General features: G+C 43.0%; 1 protein-coding gene across 1 annotated transcript; it reads left to right on the top strand.

Moving 5' to 3' along the window:
* Positions 1–4,643: 4,643 nt before the first annotated feature.
* LOC123041007 (putative anthocyanidin reductase) lies at positions 4,644–12,152 on the top strand. The gene is made up of 5 exons (XM_044463706.1): positions 4,644–4,838; positions 4,942–5,111; positions 10,301–10,513; positions 11,167–11,561; positions 11,656–12,152. The coding sequence occupies exons 1-5, from the start codon at positions 4,733–4,735 to the stop codon at positions 11,807–11,809; spliced, it is 1,038 nt and encodes a 345-aa protein (XP_044319641.1). The 5' UTR covers positions 4,644–4,732; the 3' UTR covers positions 11,810–12,152.
* Positions 12,153–13,532: the final 1,380 nt, after the last annotated feature.

Genomic DNA, 13,532 nt, shown 5'->3' with positions numbered 1-13,532 from the left:
TCCATCCTTCTCTTTCTTCACTTTTGTAACACTTGTTGCAATAGAAGGTTGCACATCACTTTCATTTTGACTGCTCCTCTTCAGAACCCATGCCATGTTCTTCTTTTTCAGCTCTTGTGCACTAAGTTTTTGTAATTCCTTCTTTCGCCAATACGATAAACCGAGTGGGCATCTCGGCTGTGATTTTGTTTCAACCAATGACAACTCTTTTTGGGCCTTGTGCACCCTCAACTTCTTTTCTTCAGATTTGGCACTCTGATTTTTATCAATTGATTGTTTCACTTCTTTGCCTTTTGTAGCCAATGTCAACATTTTAATTGGATCTTTGTTATTTGAGATCAAATTTGAAGTAGCACAATTACGAACATCTCTTTTCATGCGGTAAACTTGCTTTACCACCTGTTTATTCTTCCTTGAGCTCTGGACCGATTCCTTGTGATTGAAACGGTCTTTGAAGCGTGATTGTTCAAATGTTAATCTTCTTGGAGCTGCATAGTATTGGTGAGATGGTCTAGAATAAGATGGAGAATGTGCCCTTGTATCATACCTGTCCCATGATGAATATGTATCTATATGAGCATAGGGAGGCATCCACGGCATTGGCATTGGCGGCTCAAAATAAGGATATGAATATGTTGCATTAAAATTATCACTTTGCCAATACCGATCCTCATATTTGCGCCTTGGGGGTGACCTTGGTTTCTTTGCATGATTTGGCCGATAAGCATTCTTCTCTTCACTCTTCTTTTGATATGTATCCAAAAGTTCAGTGAAGGTGATGTTTGATCTCTTACACTTGCGCTTATTTCGGCCTTTGTTTTCTTTTGGTTTGCTTTCATCGATCATTGGATTTTCTTGCTGCCCCCCAGTCCTTGGCGTCTTCATTGTAGCTTCGATAGAATTCTTGCCCTCAAGATTATGTTCATTATGCTCTTCAACAACTTCTTTACTTGAAAGCTTGATTCCATCACCTGTAGTTTTTACCTTCTCTTCAAATAGATCGGCTTGAAGCAGCCGATGCAAAAACTTTTTGCCATCAGGACCAATCGGAATAGACTGGTCATCTCTTGGTGTCTCAACAAATTCCAATCATCCTTTATCAATGGCCGATTTAACTATTTGACAAAACATGTTGCAATCCTCAAAATTATGCTTGGACGAGTCATGCAACTTACAATACATTCATCCCTGGACAGATGGTTCAACATGGTGATCAAGAATTCTAATATAATTATTTTGCAACAACAAATAAAATATTTGATCACACATGCTTGAATTGAAGGTAATCTTTTCATTCTCTAGCCGATCTTGTTGTGAGAACAACTTTGGATTTAAGCAAATGAAAGGTTCAGATTTTGTATCACACCATTCGGCTATGCATTGTGTTTTGCACTCTATCTCCGATGTCTTTGGGTAAGATATTATACTAGCATCAGTTTTCTCAACAGAATTTAACCTTGGCTTTAAATTTCTAAAATAAAAATAGTTAGAACATACATGTCTTAATTGAGACCAAGTGCAAGCCAAGTACGAAATAAGCAAAGCTACCCAAATAGATATGAACTTTAGATAAAGCAACGGGGAAAGCTTTGGCTGCAATAATAAGTCATTATCGGTCTTTAAAAATGGCACAATTGGTTGATCGATATGTTCTAAAACAATTTTATTGCTAACAAGTAAATTACCCTTCTTCATTGGTCTTTCAAAATTACCTATGAGGATTTTTCTACTAGATGCATCAACAATAAAGTTGTGACCAAATCTGAAAATAGGTAAATTACTCGCTATGCATACCTCTTCAAATACGTTGGGACAGCATGATGGTGTTGTGACTTGAACAATATCTAGCTTCATTTTTGGATGACTCTCCAACGCCTTTTCATCATCTTTTTCTTTATTCCGTGCATCATTACGCTCAAGATTTTTGTCGGCCGAACTTTGTTCGGCTACTTGTTCTTGTCCTTGAAGATTGTCAATTTCTACGGCACGGAACTCATAGGGCAGGAAGTAGGTTCCATTAACTTCAGAAAAATCAAGCACTGTTGTTTTCCTATGCTTGCCATGCCCTTTCTCAATAATGCTTGCCTCGTTGGATTTGATGGATTCAGAATATATACTACTTGATTTGGCTTTTTCAACCGAAGTACTTGCATGTTCTGAATCATCCTTCTTTTCATTGATACTACCAATTGGCAATGCTTCTTTTATCTGAGCCAATTCTTTTTCTATTTGTTTCTGACGGCGAGCGGCAAAATTAGCTTTAAGCTTTTTCTCAATTTCATCCCACTCCGGATATGATTTCCCCCCAATGCTTTTAGATTCTTTCGGCAATGATACACGGGTGTTGCCGAAATTTTGCAATTGTGTAGGGGGTGTATAATATGCTGTAGTACTAGGTGAAGGCATATGCATTGTTGTAAGACCATACTTTTGCTCGCCAATTTTATCAATTGGCAAAGATTCATCTTCTTGTACAACTATAGCTTTTATTGCTGCATAATCAGGAAATAGCCCCTTTTCATGTTGTTCAAGGCAAAGAGCACTAATTCTCTTATTTTGGGCTAAACTCTTCAATGCAGCCACCACTACCGCATCTTCTACAATATTGGGCACAATCGCTTCTGTAAAATTTACATTCATTCGGCTATAACCAGGAAGGTGTGAAACCGAATTATGAGCATCTACAGTTGTGTATGGTGCCGAAGAATTATTAACATGAGGTGTAGCATATGATGGTTTAGAGTAACTGGCCAAATAGCCATTAGTAGCATGGCCAATTCTCTCATTCATCGGCATGGTTGGATTACTATATTGCACATTAGCTGCCGATGAATAAAAGGGTGAAACATTTTCTTGTATGTCATTGGAAATTCTAACTTGGGGTGTTTCAAATTGATTAATCGAACTCATCATGTTGCTCATCGGCATATGAATTTGCTGGGTTGCCGATGCATGTGAGTTGGGGTACATATGGTGCATGTTACTAATATCATCAGAAGTTGAAGTATATAAATTATTTTGAATCGGCCCTTGCACGTAGTCAGTTGCATGATTGAAAAAATTGGGTTGGCCGATAGAGTATACTCATTGAACGATCTAGTAACACCATATGAATTATTTGCATCTACATAAAGGGATTGGATATTCATATTACCTTCGTAGACTGCAAACCCTAGATGACGATCTCTTCGTAGCAAGAACGGGCCGGAGACCGTTCGAAGCTTCGTCCCCAGCGGAGTCGCCAAAAAGTGTGTTCGCACACGAACACGTCACCGTGTACCCTCGACGCCGGGGGTGGTGCACCGTAGCTCACGTCGAAGGAGACCCGCCGGAAGCGCGGTACGCAAGACAATCCGGCTGGCGCTTTTGAAGACCCGAAACCTCACACGCCCGGGAGGGACCCCGTCAGAGCGCACGGCGGCTATGGGCTGCCCTAGGTCAACCTGATCGCCCCTAGGGCCTCGAGGTTCGCCGCCCTGCAACAAGAAGAACAGACGAAGAACGAGGAAGAAGAATAACTAGGGTTAAGCAGAAAAGATAAAAGATAAAAAGTGGTAGATGAATTGATCGATTGTGTGTTGTTCAATCGGCCGTCACCCCTTAGATATATAAGAGGCGGCAGGACTTCCCGTGCAAGGAAAAGGCTTGGATTCACGTCCAAAACCCTAGTCAAATTCGAATTGATTTTGTCCGAACTTTCTAAAACTGTTCAGTTTAAACTGGCTGCACCTTGCGGGTCTTTTTTGTGGTGGTAAACTATCTCGGATGGAAACGAGCCTAAAAGAAGTCTTGACTGTTTCGACAAGACGAACAACTTTTATGTTGAACGTTTTTTGATCAGAGGTCATACTGAGAGTCAAATCGGTCGCGCAAAACAGGTTATCCCTCGCGCTACCCATCAGACAGGGTGTCTGGTGGGGCGCGCCAGTTTTTGCCTCCTGACAGGGCTGTATTTCGATGGCTCTAACTTTTGCATACGAACTCGTATTGAAACGATTTTTATATCAAAATCGATCGTTTCGACGAGACGAAAACAATCCTTGTAGATAATTCTTCCATTTGAGGTCGTCTTGGGGGCTTAATCAGCCAAACTGTACTCTGAATATAAGATCTTAGTACTTTGAACATAGTTTCGGCCTTCAAGATGAAATCGGACTGCGATGACCCAAACTTCAAAGATGTTCATATCGACAATACGGAACTCTTTCATGAAGATCATTTCTCCATTTGAGGCCATCTTAAATAAGTTATTGACCATGCCAAAATCTGGTGTCAACAACATTGTTGTAATAATTTGTAAGGTCCTCGAGAATAATCAATAAAGCGGCCGTATGCATCTCCCAGATGCAGAGGCCGGGGGTCATCCTCCTTTTCTAAAAAAATAAAAAAAATTGCATGCACAGCAAACGAGATGCGGCTGTACGTTGGGCGCATGGCCGGCGCTCAATAAATTCTGACAGACTCGTTTTCATTGCCACCTTCAAACGGACAAAAATGAATAAAAACGGACGTTTTGGGATCGTGTGCTTGGAGTTGACCAAACCGGTGGTGGAGTGGACACCTACTACGGGCTCCGATATTTCCGCTCCCGCGAGACATCTTTGACGAGGCAAATCTGGCGACAGCGTCATTGTCGACGATCGCTCGGGAGAGCCCAGCACCCACCCCACACGTACATATAAAGACATGATCACGGGGCGTCACCGTGGATAGACAAGACCGGCCGGAGAAGATGAGCAAGGTGTGCGTCACCGGAGCTGCAGGGTACATCGCGTCATGGCTCGTCAAGAAGCTCCTCGAGAGAGGCTGCACCGTCCACGGGACCCTGCGGAACCTCGGTACGCGCCCGTGCTCTCTCGCGCTGTTCTCTTCGTGCGCGCCGCTGTCCCCGTCGATCTTCTGTTCTTCTCTGAGCGTTCTTGGTCCGTTGTGGACACGCAGGGGATGAGAAGAAGGCGGGGCTGCTGAGGGGGCTCCCCGGCGCGGCGGAGCGGCTGGTGCTGTTCGAGGCGGACATCTACGACGCCGCGTCCTTCGAGCCGGCCATCCAGGGCTGCGAGTTCGTCTTCCTGGTCGCCACCCCGCTGCAGCACAACTCCGGCAGCTCCAAGGTAACCACTCATTAGTCTTCTCGGCCGGTTGTGTCTCGATCATGAGGATCACAACGGACAAGGGTACTCTTATTTATATAAGAAGGTACCGTCACAGTCTGCTCCGAGCTCAAAGACACGGACACCCTCGTAAACACTAAAATCCAAAAAAAAGTAAACAATTTAAAAGAACCTGATTTTTTTTTTCTGGATGAACATCAACATATCTTCTACCATCCTGTAAAAGTTCACCTACAAAAGACATCTGTGTAGGCATGTACAAAAAAGTAAAAATCGGGACTCAAAAACACACACTTGGATCCCGCAAAAAAACACAAACATTTGGAGCACTAACTTTTCTGTTTCTTTTGGCACAAATCACTATGGATGTCTTTTGGTGGCGAAATTTTACAGAATGTTAGAACGCTTGTTGATGTTAATCCACAAAAGGTTTCAAATTGTTTTGGTTTTTTCTTTTACAGTTTTATCAGAATTTACTGTTTATATGGGTGCATCGATGCTCGGGATTGGAGTAACATCTTCGCTTTCGCTAACACCTCACCGGTGGATATATGTTCACACAGGAAAGGTTATTTCACGGTCAGTTGACTAGCAAGGGTCTGGTGGTCACTTTCCGACAGCTACTGTTGCACTGTCGGAAGGACGCTCACCACCTGCAACTCTCACTTCTGGTTTTCGATAACTTTCTTTTTAACACACACATTCAGAAATGTCTTCATCTTTCAGTTTTTTCCAACAATTTTAATATTCCCAACATCCAAACTTAAATACACCCGCGTAAAGAAGGTACTCATATATTTACAAAAATAAAGAAGGTACTGACACAGGGACATGAATCATCTGCACCGAGCTCAAATACACCAATATAAACAGTTAAATTCGAAAGAATAGTAAATGCATTTTAAAAAGAATTTGATTTGTTTGGATGAACTCAAGATGTCTTCTAACATCCTATAAAAATACTCAAGTAATCCCCGCGTGCATTTCGAGATTTTACCTTGGTCATCAATATAATCAAATAAATATGAGTTATGTGAGACAAAAGGTTATATAGTTGAATTCTATTCCAAAAATGTATTCAATGATTTTTTTCGAAGAACCTCTTTGGGAGGGCAGGGGGCACCCGCAATTTCCATTAGAAGGATAAAACATGTCCTGTTTATATGGAAAACCGAAACCAAAAACCTACAGAAATGAGCCAGTTTACAAGGAAAACCGGACACAAAAAGCGAACGTAGCTCGGTTAATTAGAGAAAAACCGGGCAAAACCTTCTCGTACCCATGGCCACAAAAACCTCGCTAAACTAGGCCACGAGAGCTGTAAAATATGAAACAAAATCAACTAAGGAGCACTTCAACTGCCGCCACCTCGCCGTTCGAGAGAAACGCCAACACAGAAGGGAAGCGATCCTGGGCCTCCCCAAAATCAGAGGAAGGCAAGACACCATACTTAGAAGCATCGCCACTCCATGCCTGACCGCAGCCGAAATCGTTGCCCCCCGGGATCCGCCAATGCTGGGACATGCGCCAACCACAGGGTCACAACTTCAAAGACCGTGCCTCCAAGAAGGAAACATCATCGAGAATGCCGCCATAGTCTGACCTGGCGAGCCAAGTCAAGGCTATCACCCGAAGTAACGGACCCCATCGTATGGGAGGTGCCAATGCTTCTCAAAAACGCCACCAAGAATGGAACGTCGTGAAGAGTGCTGCCGTTGCCAGCACCGACAAAGTCAAATAAGACTTTCGTCCAAATCCACGAACAATGCCAAAGCCAAACTGCAACAGGAAAGTCCATCGCACGTCACCCAATATTGACCTGCTAGAGGAAAAGTCATCGACCATGCGAACCTGAATAGCCATCCCCGCCAGAGACCGCCACCGTGCTGCAACACCACCGTAGAACACCGGCAAGCCGACTCCCCCCACCAACTGACACAGCACCGCACCCCGCCAACCACTACCCCACCTCCATTGGTGCCTGAACGCGCGCATATCGTCGACCCCTCTGGTCCGCTGCTGGACCGGAGATATAATTTTGAAGTCACATAACTTATATTTTGAGTCATGATCATAAATATTGTGAAACAAAATGAAATATCCTATCGCCATCTCAATACAGGTAATACACGATGTCTTCATTTTATTTATCTTTCTTGACTCATTTTTGGTGTATCGGCAGTTTGTTGTATTACACTTTAAACTAACCTAGAGTCATGCTTAGGCAAAAATTGATGGCAATGAAGTAATCTCGGTATAATTGATGGACATTGTTAAACCTTGAAATGTGTGTCTTAGACTCACGAGGAAGAGTAATGCAGTGCAGGATTCGTGCAATCATGCAAATCCTTGCATGATGGAAAATAACCATGGCTACGGTCAGTGGTCACCCATCCAAGAGCTTTCTCGTGTTAGAGCTTCTGCAATCGGATTGGCAAATCCGTCTCCCCTAAACATCAGTCGACGTGCCCGTGAGTGACCCCTGTTGGGCAGCCCTTCATATCTTTTTTTCACGAATATGCAAAGGTTTCGTATCTTTTCGTTCATAGAATAAGAGTGTCAACATGAGATTACACACACTCACAAGCCATGTGCGCTAGAGGCATGTTTGTGAGTGATGGAGCAAACAGATCAAAGGGGCTGCTCATCCCCAAAACACAAAAAGGCTAACTCTCGGGAATGATGTTTCTTATCCCTGTAGCACCGGCCTTGGCCCAGAGGCGTGCCTCGTCTTTGATGGTGGTGTTAAGCTGAAAGACCGATGGCTGATCATGGTCGAAGACGCATCCGTTGCGATGCTTCCATATCCACCACACAGTGAGGATGGTGATGGATGCGAGGCCCTTGTGAGCGAAGACTGGCGCTTGGTCGGACGAAGTTGTCCACCATGTTTGGAAGGGGGTGTCGCCATCTGGTAGGCTACTTGATGCTCTCACCTAACTAAGTATTTCCTGCCATATTTTCCTAGAGAAGGAACAGGACGCGAGAAGATGTTGCATCGTCTCTGGCTCTTGGTCGCATAGGGCACACACGTTGTCGTGGGTGAGGTCGTGCCGCGCAAGACGGTCCACCATCCAGCAATGCTCTTGCATCACGAGCCCCTCATATCTCCTACGGACAATGACACTCCTCATATCTAACCCTTTAAATCCATTCAAATCCATACACGTCCATCATACCATTAATATCATAAGATCTTTGTGTAGTTTCATAATTTAAATTCATAGACGTCCATCATACACATTAATATCATAAGATCATGGTGTAGTTTCATAATTTTAACGTATATAGTTCAAACATAATTTTTTTTGAAGTGCACAATTCAAACATTAAATTCTTTGGTCCTTCTTAGTTTCTATTGTGGGTCCACATATGCTCTGTAAGATCATTTAGTAGTGGACCCATATGTGCACTTGTTCATCTCAAAGATTCTGATGAATTTGCAGAAAATTCATAATCTAATCCGCATCTTGTTTCGGGATGTGGACTTGTTCACCAGGCTTCTCAAAATCATGAGTTCGGACTGCCCCTTTACACTCGTCCTTGGCAATCGTACTATGTAAAATGACACAACATGCCATCAACTTCCACAAAGTCCATGATTACCACATCATAGCAGCTCCATGAATAATTTCCCAACGACCTTGGAGCACTCCAAATGCCCTCTTCACATTCTTCCTAGTTGCTTCTTGCATTGTTGCAAAGTGACTTTATTGTTGTCATGGGAATCGGATATGGTCTTCACAAATGCCGCCCACCGAGGATAGATATTATCTGCAAGGTAGTACCTCATGTTGTAATCATGCCCATTGACATTGTAGTTGCACGGCGGCGCTTCCCATTGCAAAGTGTCCTGAACACGGAAGATTGTTGGAGCACATTGATGTCATTGTGAGAATCAGACATGCTAAAGAAAGCATACCAAATTCACAAGTCCTTTGATGTGATTGCTTCGAGTATGATGCCGGCCTCTTTGATGTGACGTTAGTACATCCCGCGCCAACCCTTGGGACAATTCTTCCATTGCCATGGCATGTAATCAATTGAACCAAGCATACATGAAAGGCATCTTGCTGCTCCAATCACCATCAACTTTTGTGTATCTTGCACACTTGGTTCTCTTGGATATTTTGCTCCAAAGACCTGCACCATGACGTGGGCAAATCTCACAGTGGTCTTTAGGCATGACCTCCCCATCCAAACTATCTCACCAACGACATCAACGGTGGTACGTGGTGCAAGCATCCTCATAGCAGTCGTGTATTTCTGCTTAACAAAGAATGAGAGTTATCCGCTGCAATCCCTGGTGAACCTGAAGTAGGGATCATGTGCCTTCACTTCCTCCACCATGCATAAGAACAAGGGTTTGCGCATATAAAAGTGTCGACGAAAAGTATCAGAGAATGTTGGTTTGGGATCAAATTACTTGTAGAGAAGTCGTGCTCCAGCGACCCTACCTCGGTTCAAAAGTATCCTCCCATTGATACAACCCTTGAAGTTCAGAATGTGATCCACCTCTCTGCCCATTTCCTTCTGGATGCTCATGTTCATTATCATCTCAATGTCCTACTCAGACAAATCGAAGAACTCTTTTGCATTAATTCATCAAGCTTCGTGTTTCCATACTCCTCACCAGAATCCATCATTTTGCCTACAAAAGAATCACAGAAAACTGCTCAAACAATTTGTCAAACACATAGACGGCAAGGTGCGGTCTGAGAATAGCCAGACATACCGCGGCGTCCGGCGAGGCATCGGTGTACGGAGCGGCGAGACGGCCGTCGGCCGGGGATGAGTTTTGTGGCGGTGATGGTGGTGGAGTTAGGGGAGGGCTGGAGCGGACGAGAGAGAAGAGATGATGGCTAGTCTGATAAGGCGGGGGAGATTTGGTGAAATTTGTGATCGGTCCTGTCTGTCGAATCCGACGTGCGCGTCCCGGCTTGCCAACCAGCCCGGCATATAGGACCAGTCAGAGGTGCCCGGCCGGGTCACGTTTTTGTGACCGGTCACTGACCGATCCGTGTGCTCAGACGCATAGAAAACGTTTGAGGAAGCCGGCTTTAGATGCTTTTACCAGCAAGTTGCATGCACGATATTCAAATCACAACATACACTAATGTCGCATTTCACTTTAATCGATTGTAGCTAAGTTATGCCATGCCTTTCTTTTATCTGATTTGATTTTCCAGTACAAGGACACCACCGAAGCAATCGAGGACGCGACGCGTGCCATCCTACAACAGTGCGAGCGGTCCAAGTCAGTGAGACGTGTCATCAGTACAGGGTCTGTTATCACGGCGTCGCCACTCAGCGAGGACGGGAAAGGGTACAAAGAGTTTGCGAATGAGTCCTGCTGGACCCCGCTCGGCCTGCCCATTGATCACAGCAACGAATTCATGGACGTGAGTGCGTTCTTGCGATTTTGATGTTTTTTCTGTACACAGTGATATCTTTCTAAGAAGTATATATGTAAACATATATGTAACACGGAGTAGTTTTTTGAAATACGTGAAACTTTTTAACACATTTTTTTGTAAACACAAACATTTTCTAAATGAGTAAATATTTTTTTTCAAAAGTCGATGACCATATATCTAGTCGTGTATGAATATATTTTTCTAAATACATGAACATTTTTTAACACATGAACCTTTTTACTTAAACATGGGATGAAGTTTTTCTCGAATGTATGAGCGTTTTTATATTAAGAAACATGAAATTTTTTAATTTTCCAGAACATATTTTTATTTTAAAACTATTTAAATAATATTATTTAGAACCTATTAAATTTAAAAATTCTGGATTAATTTTGTTTGTGAATATATTGCACCTGCCCTTATAGCCAACCTTGTGCATTATATAGGCTATTCCACGGACTTTGTGTGGAATAAGAGCTGCTAGTCTTTTGCCTGTTCTTAAAAGAAAACTATATTTTTAGCAAATGGCCGGCTTGCCATGCTAGGCCCGTAACATGGCCACAAGCCTGCTCACTTGTTGTACTATCAAGCTTTGTTGTTGTTTTGGAGTTCCATGTTCACTTATGTTATATATGCAGGATTACCTTTCCTCTAAGTGCATCGCTGAGAAGGAGCTAGTCAAGTACAACGAGCGCCCCTCGGAGAGCAGAGCGTTCGACGTCGTCGTCCTGTTACTGGGCCTCGTAGGAGGAGACACCCTCCTGCCGTACATCAACGAGAGCCAACACTTCATGCTGTCGCCTTTCACCGGCATCGAGCCTTACCACAACGCCCTCAGGTACACGCAGGCCCTCCTGGGCGCCGTGCCGGTGGTGCATGTCGACGACGTCTGCGAGGCGCACGTCTTCTGCATGGAGCGCCAGGGTGACGTCGCCGCCGGCCGTTACCTCTGCGCCACCGCGCACCCCAACATGCAGGATCTGGTGGAGCACTACGCGAGCAAGCACCCAGAGCTCAAACTAGCGCGGAAAGAGTATGTTTCTTCGACTAAATGTTCCAAGTCAGGTATCTCATGGTGCGTTGTGAATTGTGATTAATACTATGTCTCTTTGTGTGTGGACTGTCAGGGTGGTGGGAGAGGGAGTCAGAGTGCAGGCCAACACGAACAAGCTTGTGGAGCTGGGGTTCAAGTTTAAGTACCGGGCAGAGGAGGTGCTTGATGGCAGCGTGGATTGCGGGAAAAAGTTAGGAGTACTGCCAGTGGCGGATCAAGGATCCTAAAAAAAGATCTAACGGAGGAGAAGCCACGTGGACAGTATATTCAAGCTGAACCCACCGGGATGAGATACCCAATTTGCTCAAGAGTGGAAGCTGGTTAATATGGATGTGCCATCACTGGGTCAATTTATCTTTTAGATGTTATATGTTCGTGTTCTTGTAATTTTTTTCTTGGAACTCAATGAAGTTATTGTATCTTCCGTTGGCAATTAGTTTGGGTTGGTCTCATGAGTTGTTTCTATTAAGAGTCCGAAAGAACGTATGTTCGAAACATTTTCTTTTACCCCCAAACCGTAGAATAATAGTTCTACGGTATATTTTATAAAAACTCAATATATTACAAAGAAGTGGAAAAGAAGACCTAAAAGGCCAAAGATCAAGTCAGGACCTAGCCAATGCATGTTCTAGGTATAAGAGTCATGGATTTACAAATTATTGTATAACCACTCGGAGAAACTTTGTTCATACTTATCCTTAATATTGAATCTAAGGAGTTCCAGGTCTTGCTTCAGATAGAACCTCCATGCCTGAATTGACTGTTGCGGAGCTCTGAAAATTTTGTCATTTCTCTGAAACCATACATTCCAACATCCCAATATGACAATTTCCGATGCAAATTGTTTTGGAAGGAGTTCCCTTGCAAAGGTGGTGTCCTCATACACAGATGCACCTCTCTTTCTATTTGGTATCAATGAGTTCCAACAATCTTGTGCAAAGTTACAATCCAATAAAAGATGCATAGTGGTCTCTTCTGCCCTCTTATTGCAGTTAGGACAATAAGGATTGTCTAGGTGCATTTCTTTCCTTTTGAGAACTGCTACGTATATTGGAAACGTACATAGACGTGTGTGTGTGTGTGTGTTTTTCTTCGGACATGGAGTATTTGATTCCGAGCTCATATGCTCTCGCATGAACAGTAAAATCGAAATGATAGTAAAAAAATTCAAAAAAAATCTGATTTTTTTGTGATGAACATTGACAAAAGTTCTAACTGCGTGCAAAATTTCAGGCTGAAATGACATTCGTGGAGGTCTGGGCAAAAAGAATAAAATTGATGCTCCAAAAAGACTATTGTTGGAAGCATTTTGGAGGATTTTGTTATTTCTGTCCAGACCTCCACAAATGTCATTTCGATCTGAAATTTTGCACGCAGTTAGAACATTCATCAATGTTCGTCATAAAAAAGTTCAGATTTTTTTTGATTTTTTTACTATTGTTTTTTATCTTACTGTTCATGCAGTTGCATATGAGCTCGGGATCAAAAGAGCACTTTTGTTTTTCTTTTCTTTATTATTCGGATATCTCAATGTGATAGATCTACATATCAATGCATATTTGATAAGCTTATCCATAGTGTCTTGGCCAGGATTTCTAGGTCTAATTATACTTTTAGGCATTATGTGCTCGGATTCTTGTAACTTTCTTGAAATTGAGGTTATTGTAGCTTCTTTACGGTTAATTCTGGGTTGATACCATGAGGTTTCCATGTCAATATTTTGATAGGGGACCGATGAGGGACAAATCATTTGAAAAAAAAATTGGGCAAGTTGGTTTTTTCTTAGTGCGGCAGAAACAAGATCAACTGGCACCAACTTGAGCCAGTTAAATTTTTTAGAGCACTCGATCCTTTGCAACCACAAAACAGAAGTTCGTGAGGTGCTTAGGCTTGGTCTAAAACATAAGAGGAACTATGTGATACATGATAAGACACAAGAAAAAAGGGAAA

This window comes from Triticum aestivum, chromosome 2B (genome assembly GCF_018294505.1).
Source record: "Triticum aestivum cultivar Chinese Spring chromosome 2B, IWGSC CS RefSeq v2.1, whole genome shotgun sequence".
In the NCBI taxonomy this organism is placed as follows: domain Eukaryota; kingdom Viridiplantae; phylum Streptophyta; class Magnoliopsida; order Poales; family Poaceae; genus Triticum; species Triticum aestivum.
The sequence above is the reverse complement of the archived record's forward strand: the minus strand, read 5'-3'. Positions and strand labels throughout refer to the sequence as shown.

Coding starts and splice junctions, on each gene's coding strand:
- LOC123041007 (XM_044463706.1), top strand. CDS start 4,733: ATGAGCAAGGTGTGCGTCACCGGAGCTGCAGGGTACATCGCGTCATGG. Junction 10,514..11,166: donor ACAGCAACGAATTCATGGAC/GTGAGTGCGTTC, acceptor TTATATATGCAG/GATTACCTTTCCTCTAAGTG. Junction 11,562..11,655: donor CTCAAACTAGCGCGGAAAGA/GTATGTTTCTTC, acceptor GTGGACTGTCAG/GGTGGTGGGAGAGGGAGTCA.